General features: G+C 44.0%; 1 protein-coding gene across 1 annotated transcript in view; it reads right to left on the reverse strand.

The window, feature by feature from the left end:
- Window positions 1–10,521, reverse strand: part of CASS4 (Cas scaffold protein family member 4) — a 44,394-nt gene extending 33,873 nt beyond the window's left edge. Inside the window, exon 1 of the mRNA XM_059896767.1 lies at window positions 10,395–10,521. Within this exon, the coding sequence (XP_059752750.1) occupies window positions 10,395–10,430 (36 nt within the window). The 5' untranslated portion in view covers window positions 10,431–10,521. The remainder of the gene's footprint in view (window positions 1–10,394) is intronic.
- Between the last annotated feature and the right edge of the window lie 461 nt (window positions 10,522–10,982).

The raw sequence follows: 10,982 nt of genomic DNA on the forward strand, positions 1-10,982 counted from the left end.
CCACAGAAGACACCCAGAGAAGGCAACAAAAACCTACCACTTAAATGCAACAGGGTCTAACCGCAGGTGTGTTAAGAATCACACAAGTTTAGGCGGGGCGAAGCTTTAAGGGTTTTTCTCGCCTGGCCCAGGCAAAGTTAGAGAGGCATTGAATAAGTCTCCAGGTAAACGGGGGAGGCTGGGTGCCTTTGCCACCACTACGCCCCCTCCCCGGTGGTCAGCTGCAGAATGACATGGTCCTGGGCACAAACACCTGGGCCAGGTGGGAGGGCCCCCCATGAGGGGACTGTCCCCAAGACCAGAAATTAGGACCAGCAGCCACAGGACACCATAGCTGTGCCTTGCACTTGCCTAACACTGGGGAAGGCGTTGGCATAACCATTTGCTGCTTTCCTTCCACATGGAGTTGTATCATGAGGTCTGCAGCTGAGATGGGCCACCAGGCCATCAGGCCTCCTCCTCTTTCTCTTCTCTAAGTTAACTTTTCTTTCCTTTCATGAATTTCAGTAGCTTTCCATTGCCACATTTACATTGAAAAGTAAAATTCCACAAGTTACAGGGAACTGAGAGTCACTTAACATAGCAAAATGGTATATTTCACAACCAGAACTTGCCTTGCGATTTGCAACTATATTAAATTATTTCCTTTTAATGTGTCATGCCTAACATGGTGCTGTAGAGCTTGACACAGCTCGGCTGCAATGATCTGCATTTCATTTTCAGAAATACTTAGAATTTTTTTTTAAATGAGGTGACAGCTAAGTAATTTCTTGCATCATCCCACAGCATAAAGAAGAGTTGCTTCTCTTGGAGCTATCTTTTTTTAAAAACTTAGCAAAGCAGTTAAATGAGAGAGGCTGAGGGAAAACTGCTGTCTTTCTTGTGGTTAATATTAATTTGCCAGATAGGCTAGAAAATAACTGAGTTTTAGCTTCAGCTCCGCTTTTGAAAAAGTTGAAAAGTTCTGGACTAAAAGGCTCCAGAATGTGTAGAAAGTGATCTGAAGTCATTTAACTGAGATACTGAAATGCCCTTTTCCAGATTACTTTTATATTTAGAGTTACCTTTAAGCTTAAAAAAAAAAAACTTAACTGAGTAGAATAGAGCTTTCTAAACAAAACTCGATTTCTCCCTTTTTTGCTTCAAAACGTGGGACATGAAACAACTTTTGATAATTTCCACTGATGGGATAGTTGCTTGGGAAACATCATTACCTACTTCCTTAACTTAGTGGAAAAAATGCAGAATAACAAGTAATGGATGCATTTACACAGTTCACTCTGAGCCCTAAGCAATTGAACTCTTGCAGGAAATGGATTCCAGAAGAGAGAAACTCAGATACTCACATTCACCTTCGTCTTGATCCTTTAAAGAAATTATTTTTAAAGGTGATTAGTCCATACCCTGGAAAACACTGGCAGAAATCACTTCAGAAGGGAACTCCTTCTGTAGTAGTTGGTACTGGCATGCTGTGAGGTTTGGGGTCTAGAACACTTGTGCCTGAGTACTGCTCTTTCTGCAACTGTCCCTACCGGGGGTGGGGTGGGAGATCTGGGCTGAAACCAACAGCCATGGGTGGGAAAGGTTGGGGCCGGTTACATAACACATCTAACACATCGGTTCCCTTCCACCCATCTGGATGCAAATAGCCATTGTCTCCGGCTTAGCTGTGGGCACTGGGGACTAAGAAGGGAATAAACCTGGTGAACTTGGAAATGAGAAGGGATATAAGAGAAAAAGAAAAACTTCAATAAAAGAAGGATTCCTTGTTTTCCCAACACCTCTAAAATGATCCTGACCATGGCTTAGTCTGTGAACACGCACAAACCTTAACTGATTTCTCCATGATAACGTTGAACCCTGATCCTTCCAGCTTTGAATTCTTCCTAATGGTTCAGATGAAAAGGCCTCTCGCCACGGGGACTTGGGTAGCCGCAGAAGGCACTGCCGACTAATGAGACTTTGAGGAAGAGGCTGTGGTCAGAAAAAAATTCCAAAGCCACCCAGTGGAAATGAAACATTTTCTTCCCTGATGCCTGAATACTGTGGTTTCCAATAGGTTTGGGTCCTACTGGAAGGTATATTGTTTGAATATACTTCCCCTATTCATGGGACTCTTGCTAAAATGCACTTTTCGTGCTTCACTGATTTGGCAGTTATTTATTAAGCACCTACTGTATGTCTGACAACATGTGCTGGGGGGAGGAAGGTGAACAAGGTTCTGTTAGTCTAAGCTCAGGGTTGAAATGATGCAACAATAAAGATCTCCCAGGTCTTCTAAGTAATTGATATTTTTGGGTGTGGCCCAAGACAGGTCCATGTTATACCAAACTGTTTCTGTAGCTTGTAGTGCCCTAGAGATCCAGCATATTTATTCATCCATCCCCCAAACCCCCTCCCCACCTCCAAGTTCACTCCTTGCTAGACAAGTCTCTGGATTCTTGTTTAAGATATTTGCTTTGGGGAAAAGAGGAGTTGAGAGCAGTTTTGGGCCAAGGTAAGTGGTTGAGAATTCAGCCCTCTCCTGTGAGAAACACATGGAGGGAGGAGGGCAAGTAGCTGAGAATTTTCCTGGGCCTCAGTATCCTCATCTGAAAGTGTAGGGTCCCCAACCAGCTGCAACCCCCTGCATTTTGCATGGTTTCTTGTCTTGCTCTTATCTCCTACTTCATGAAAGCCATCAGAGGGATTAAAGAAAATGACAGGTGGGATCTTTTCCTTTCTCATCTTTTCCTTCCTTCCCTTTTTCTTGTTTTGAAGCGTAAAGGGGACCAAAGGCATGGAGACGAAAGAAGGTGTTTCGTGTCCTTTGATTGGTCTTAAGCAATTATACCACCGCCAGTTAGGTGAAAGCTTTGTGTAAGACTGTGTTTCTTAAACTTCGTGTGTCTATTAACTGCATGCTTCCTGTCATATCCATGTGCTGTCTGTACATTTCTAACTTCAAGGAAAATATTAAATTAAGCCAATTTAAAAAAAAAAGTCTCCCAAAGCAATATGACCTATGAAATTACAAGTTTGTTGAGCTAGTTTTAGTTTTCTCCAATGCACATTAAAATACAGAGCTAACATTAAAAAATGTTCTACCTGTGTACCACACCTAAAATCATCTTGTATGAATGAGGTCAAAGTCCCTGCAGGGTGTGATTATTTTCCATTTGATTGATCAGGAAGAATTCAAAACTGGTCCAAGCTGTTTAATGGATCACAGAGAAATGAGTGAAAGTTCATACTTGTTCACCGAATTCTCCATTTGCTAGGGTCACTTTTAGGGGTGTTAGGAAAGCAACGAGCCACCTGTTGTTTAAGTTCTTCTCTCAGTCTGTTGGTGGGCATTTATTCCAGTTCACTGGGTTTATTCATTTTGTTGTCAATAATGAGCCACAGATAAACCCATCGCTAGCCTTACACGAGATACCACAAGGAAGGTTATAGAGAGTGTGCTCTGTAACTGTCCCTGTTGATTTCCCCAGGGCTGTTGATCCCCTCCATGTTGGGAAACATCCCTGTAGGACAGAAGCAACTTGATGTTCTCGCTGTTAGTGATTGACTCTCGTGCCCTTTCAGCCTCCTCTGAGTTAAAATTGTGAACCCAAGAGAACATTCCACAGGCACTTTTTACTTTTTGTTAACCAGATGGCAAGCGTCTCCAAGGGAGAGGCACCCTACTGCTTTCTTACCCCAATTCTCACCCCCTCCAAGCCCCAAAAGACAAGCTGCCTGTAACAAATGTGTAACAAACAAAACTGCTCTTGATTCTAAGGAGAAGCAACGGGTTTAAAGAAAAAGAACAATCGATTCACCCTGGAGTGAGTGGGCCGATGCAGAGCCCAGACTTGACCAGGAATAACATTTCCTAGAGGAGTTTTAAGAGCTGGCAAAGCCTTCCCGCAAAGAGCCAGGAGATGCCGCCCCAGGCGCAGACGTGTACCCTGCCTTCTTGTTCCTATCTCTGTCCTCGCCATGTGCATACAGGAGCCCTCTTCCATTCCAACAAACACATGGTTTATGGGCAATACGTTTGGAAATGGTTCCTAAAATACTTATTCCCCCTTTTTGCAACTCATGTTGGAGTCTTCGAATATCACTTGTAGTGGTATCTTTTTTTTTCTTTGTTACCAGCCTCCCACCTTCCTCCTTTGAAGTCATTTCCCCTCCAGGCTCTTGTCATTTCCCCCCTGAGTCATCACGGTTCCAATATGACCACACACGTTTCTACGGTCGCTTCCTCATTTCATTATCATGCAGGCCACTCTCCTTTGAAAAGTCTCCTGGCAACTTTTTTAACTTGTAGTATAAGCAGTTGGTGTTTTGTCTGGCCTTTTTCCCTCCCCACCCCCAAAGTGAGCTCTATAGCAAATACAATGTTAAGAGAATAAAGGTTATGGACTTCCCTGGTGGCACAGTGGTTAAGAATCCACCTGCCAATGCAGGGGACACCGGTTCGAACCCTGGTCCGGGAAGATCCCACATGCCGCGGAGCAACTGAGTCTGTGCGCCACAACTACTGAGCCTACGCTCTAGAGCCCACGAGCCACAACTACTGAGCCCGTGCGCCTAGAGTCCGTGCTCTGCAACGAGAGAAGCCACCGCAATGAGAAGCCTGCGCACCGCAACGAAGAGTAGCCCCTGCTCGCTGCAACTAGAGAAAGCCCGCATGCAGCAATGAAGACCCAACACAGCCAAAAATAAATAAATAAAAATAAAATAAATTTATAAAAAAAAAAGAGAATAAAGGTTATCGAACAGGGGAAAGAATAATAGAATGTAATGGATTTTTAATGCTAATGACAGTTTATTAAATATTGAGAAAAGGGACTAGACTTTTGTCTTCTGTGGCATTTAGAGCAGCGTCTGGCTCAATATATTTGTGGAATGAATGAGAGAAAATGGAAATAAAGTTGGTGGAAAATAAACATCCGTTTCTTAAAAAAATAAAGCATATAGCACATGTAGCTCAATAAAAGCTATTTATATCTTTATTTACTCTTCTTTCTGCTCACATCTCCTGACACTCTCAAACACCAAACGTTTTATTTTTTTCAAAAGACAGAGCAAACGGTTCTTCTCCATGTGCGTTGAGAACAGCACGGTACCATCCAAAATGGAAAACGAAGCCCTGGCCCTGTCTCCTGACTCACCTCCCCGCTTCTGCTCTTTCCTACTGACTGTCTGCGTGTGCACAGCAGCCTTAAGATGTCTTAAAAGACGTAAATCAGCCCATGTTATCTCCTACTTTACACAGGCCAGTGGCTTGTGTAAAGTAGCAGTCTGAATGCAGTTAGAGCGCATTCTGCAGTTAGAATGCACGTCAAGGTTCTTACAGCGTCGACGAGGCCCTATGTGAACAGACCCTGCTTACCCCTCAAATCTTGTTCTGACACTTTCTCCCCTTGTTAACTCTGCTCTGACAACACTGGCGTTTTCATGGATGCTCTGCTCTGCTGAATTCATTCCTGCCCTTGCATTTGCTGTTCCCTCTGCCTGGAAAGCTTTTCCCATCATTCTGGTTTCCAGAGAGGCCCTTTCTGTGGATCACCTCTATCAGGTCACCCTGTTTTCTTTTTTTTTTTTTTTTTTTTTTTTATACTAATTTTTTTAAAAATAAATTTATTTATTTATTTATTTATTTTTGGCAGCGTTGGGTCTTTGTTGCTGCACGCGGGCTTTCTCTAGTTGCGGCGAGCGGGGGCTACTCTTTGTTGCAGTGCACGGGCTTTTCTCATTGCTGTGGATTCTCTTGTTGCAGAGCACGGGCTCTAGGCACACAGGCTTCAGTAGTTGTGGCACATGGGCTCAGTAGTTGTGGCTCACGGGCTCTAGAGCGCAGGCTCAGTAGTTGTGGAGCATGGGCTTAGTTGCTCCGCGGCATGTGGGATCTTCCCGGACCAGGGATCGAACCCATGTCCCCTGCATTGGCAGGCGGATTCTTAACCACTGTGCCACCGGGAAGCCCTGTTTTCTTTGCTTTAGGGCAGTTGTCAGCACCCGAGGTCACTGTGTCCATTTACTCATTTACCGACTGTCTGATCCCACAGGAATGTCGGCTCTGTGTTGATCGCCCAAACCCCCAGAGCTCAATGACTCTGTCTTGGGTTAGAGGCTAAACAGTGGACCATGAGTTGTGTTTTCACGCTGCGTGCTGTGGCTACTTGTTTTGCTCTGGGAGGCAGGTGAAGGGATGAGGCTTTTGGATGAGGTCAGAGGGAGACCACAGGTCCTTGTGGCCGTGACTTCAATTGCACAGGCTCAGATCTAAGGCAACATCTGACCATGGGAGAAGGAGGGGGGTAATTCTCAAGCATCTAGGTTGAGAGGCGGGTCAGGATGGGGCCAGGTAGGGGTTAGAAGAGCTGAGAGTCAGGGGTGACCTCTGTTCCCAGACATCTGGTAAGCAGGAAGTACCATTCCTGTCCTCGTGGCCATGTTGCAAGGGCTCTATCTGCACTCCCGGTAACCTCCCATTCATTCACACACGCACACCGACCAAAGTGTTTCTTGAACACCTACTATGTGCAGGCATTGCTGTAGGCACTAAAGATGCAGCACTGAATAAGAAAGGCCAGATCTGTCCCTCATGGAGCCGACTTTCCAGAGGGCGAAACAAAGGCAAGACAATTTCCAATCTTGATAAGTGAGGCTGAGATGGAGGATGAGAATGATGGGATGGGTGTGGAAAGGGAGGTGGTTTAGATAGGGTGGTCCAGAGAGGCCTCTGGATGGGGAGATGCTTGAGAGGAGGACCCAGTGGTCAAGCCACAGGGAGAGAGGAGCATTCGCAGGTCGGGAACAGCAGGGGAGAAGGGGAAGGAACTGAGGTGATGGGAGCTGGTGGGAGTGGGACGCGGCAGGGCCTGGTGGGTGATGGTGAGTTCCCTGCCGTGATCGCACTTGCCCTTCTTCGACAAAGGCTGAGTTTAAATGTCTTGCTTACCATCTGAGAGCTTCTGAAGGTACAAGGAGAGCCTGAAATTGTTCCTCACTCACAAACGAAGCCTCACCAAGCATTCTTGCCCAGCAGCACCAGAGCAGAAGAGTCTTGGCTAGCGGCAGATTCATCCGATGCCACTGCAGCCTGTCAGGGTCTAAACTGACCCTGGGAGTGTTGGTGATTTTTTTTTTTTTTAATTCTAAGTCTCTACCTAGACCCTCCTTGAGTGAATCTAGAACCATCCCACTCACAGTTGAGATGGAAGAGGACCACAGGATATTTGCTTTTTAACTGAAGTTGAGTCTGAAATGTTGAGAACATTTCAGGACATTTAAACGTTCTTAAAACATAAATATTACTTTGATCAGTTCTCTGGAACATCCACCCTTCAGTAACATGACAAAGACACTTGGTTTGAAAACTCCCTTCAGAAAACCAAGTGAGCAAACAGCCTATGGCTCTATTTAGAAAAGACAGAAAATATAGATTGTAGAGAAAATACTATGGACACTAAGTTTTCAAATTTTAGAAGTTCTCAGAAAGTGATGGAAAACAAATACCATGCTTATTTGACCCAGGATTCCTCTTTCAATTCCTGGCCATTCACTCCAGGGAGACAAAGATGCCTGTACACAAAGATGCTAATTTCAGCATCACCTCTAATGGTGTGGACATGTGCACGCACACACAGACACATACGCTCAGAAGTAAACACAATGTGCAACAAACAGGACCGAATCACTAAAATACAGGCAGACTCTGTTTTCATAAATAAGGCACTTTTGAAACAACCAAAAATCCAAAGCAAGGACTTACATATAGTAAAACCAGTTATTCACCTTGTCTTGCAGACCTAATTTTCCAGCATCTCATGAATGGAGTTGAACATGGAGTCAATCAGCTACAGTCCAATGAGATGTTGGATTTACCACCTTGGCAACACACAACGGTCTCTACCTTTTGCAATTACACTCTTTGAGACCAGCGTTTCCTAGTTCTAATATCATCATGTTTATTTTTCAGTTTTCTCTTCATTTTATAAGACAGTTTGCAGAAACCTAATAAAAGTCAGACAATTACACAAAATCTGCTGTGCACAAAGGTGAAATTCTACTGACGAGGAACTCTTGGTTGTTTGTCAAGCAGCAACACTGGGGAACAGCCTGAAAGGGCAGGCACAGTTCACCACCTGACGTACACAGGCTGACCTCAGGGCATGAAAGGAGTCTGGGTGCCCCTAAGTGAAAGTCAGGGTTGCTTTAAAGTCAGATGCACCAATGCTGAGAACCACTCACATGGTATGACTCCTTCAAGCACTGTGTTACCATTTAATCAAAAGCACCTAAATGACAACGTAGGCATTGAAAATACTGAGGTAGGTCAGTGGTGCTAAAACAGATGGAGCTCTAATATGTACTGTTCACTGTAAAAGACAAGAAGCTCAACAGTTGTTCAGTTACTGCTCCTGTTCTTGAAAAACCTTTAAAAAAAAAATCATTATCTTATATGTGCATTGGCAGTTCTGTAGGGATACCCAAGAAAGAATGAACTGAGGTTGCCTCTGGGCTAGGAATGGAAGATTTGGGTTCTTGCCCTGGTGCTGCTGTTACTGGGTAGGGGGGACATCCGTACGAGCTGAGACATCATTCATCTAAGACTTGGGTCGGCAAACTAGGACCTGTGGGCCAAATCCACATGACCAGTCCAAGAGTTAAGAATGATTTCATATTTTTAAAGGGTTGTAAAAACAAAAAAGAATATGCACCAGAGGGACTTCCCTGGCAGTCCAGTGGTTAGGACTTTGATCTTCCACAGCAGGGGGCACAGGTTTGATCCCTGGTCCAGGAACTAAGATCCCGAAACCTGAGGTGTGGCCAGAAATAAAAAATAAAAACAAGACTATGCACCAGAGATCAGAGGTGGACCACAGAGCATAAAATACTAGCTGGCTCTTTATGAAAAAAAGACTGCGGACCTCTGGCCTAAGGGTCAGCATATAGTGAGCTGGTTAAGTCTGGGTCTGCGTCAGTCTGTCTGGGTTTGGTTCCTGGCATTCCACTTACTAGCAAATGACCTTGGCAAGTCAATGAACCCTACTTTCCTCATCTGTCAAATGGGGATAAGAGTAACACGTCTACCTTATGGAGATGTCAAGAGGATGTAATGAGAAAAAGCAAGAAGAGCACTCAGCACCAGGCCTGACAGATGGACAGTCAGTAAGGGTCATCTGTTATTATCTGTATAATATCGATAATAGAAAGTCATGGGGATGCTGGGACTATCAAATATATGTTATATGTATATATACATGTTAATTACACATATACATGTTACAATTACACATTGTAAAGTGCTATAGAAATTGGGCAGAATAAGTGACCCATTAAAAAAAAAGTATAAATCATAAAAAAATCTGGATATTCGTAGAGAATGTCAGTGTTATGAAAGAAATAAAAAAGTAGTGGACTGTTCTAGATTAAGGATGACAGAGACCTAACAAACAAAATGTGTGATCCTGGAATGAGTCCTGGGTTGGGAAAAAAAAACAAATAAACATGCAAAGAAATAATAACAGCCAAAAAAGCTAGAAAGGATGTTTTTGGATTTTTGGAAAATGTGAATGTAGCCTGTGTCTAAATATATACAAATAGATGCACACAAATGTGACAAAGTGCCAGGAATCGGTGAATCTATGTAAAGGATATGCACAGGTTGATGAATTTTTTTTTTCTATTTTCCCAAAGGTTTAAAATTTTTCAAAGAAAATAGTCGGGTACAAAATTCTAGGGTAGCAATCTACATAAGAGAGACTGTCATGGGTTGTTCAGCTGTACATTCCACCAGTGACACCTATTGTTATTATTATAATAATAAATAACATATTTAATCATATAAGCAAGCTCCCCATTTCATAATTGTTTCATTTTTTTTCCTGTTCTACTTAAAATTTTAAAAAGATGTAGCAAAATAACCCTGACCTTCACTTTTCCTTGTGTCCAAGCAGTTTTCTTTTAGCAGCCATTTCAACATTCTAAACAGCAAATCCTTTTTGATTCCTGTCACAGACTTGAGCTCCACTCATGCAAGTCAGTACAGAAGGTAACGTGAAAACAGCACGAGGAAGGCCCACTGAGGACTCAGGGCTGGGGCAGAGACCCATGTCTCGCTCAGAAGTTTGTTAGAAGGTGAATGGACACAAAGGGATGGGCTGTGTTATCAACCTCGTAAACTAGGTTTTGCTAGAAAGTAATTTGCAACCATCTCTGAGTCAGACTGGTCAGGAGCTTTACGGCACATATAGTTTCTATACTTAAAACTCACGTGAAACTTTCTCCTCTCAAACTTAGATGTTAGTGGTATTCATCTTTGACTTCATCAGAAACTCAGCCCTGAAATCGGCCGCTGCCCTTAACCCAAACAGGCAGCTCCATCTCCTGCCCCTGCAGACAGCCCCGCCACTCACCTTGGGCGCCCCGTCCGTGATGCTAGCTCCTTTCATGTTGCTGGTGTGAAACGGCTCCTTTGAGCTCCACGGCTGATATCTCTGACTTCAGAGGTGGTTACGCAATGTCACTGCATGCCTCTGGCTGGTTCTCAGAAACTGAATTCTATGGAGCTGACAGCACAGGAAATTGTCAGAATGATTCTCCCAGCAGGCAAACTTTCTGGAAAGGAGGAGAAGAAAAGAGGTGAAGGAAGGGAGACCAGAAATCCAGGCCACACTCACTCCTCAATGTGTGATGTCTATAAGTATAAATTGTCACACATTTGCTACAAGAAACCACAAAAGGAAAAAAAAAAAAACTCTTCTGCTTTATAGGGTGAAGTTCCTACTTATGAACGCACGGCATCCTCACCCCTTGAACGTTTGTGGAACAACTCCCCCTGGACAGACCAAGCATATTTCTCTGATTAGAGGTCGCCAGGACAAATTTGTGATAGCGGTCAGTGTTTCTTCCTTCCTGCCCCCTAAAATTTACCCTGCAACAGCCGGAGAAAACGAGTTCAGCGGGGGCGGGGGGGCGTGCCCAAGGGATCTCGTCCCACATCT

This window comes from Balaenoptera ricei, chromosome 15 (genome assembly GCF_028023285.1).
Source record: "Balaenoptera ricei isolate mBalRic1 chromosome 15, mBalRic1.hap2, whole genome shotgun sequence".
Taxonomy (NCBI): Eukaryota; Metazoa; Chordata; class Mammalia; order Artiodactyla; family Balaenopteridae; genus Balaenoptera; species Balaenoptera ricei.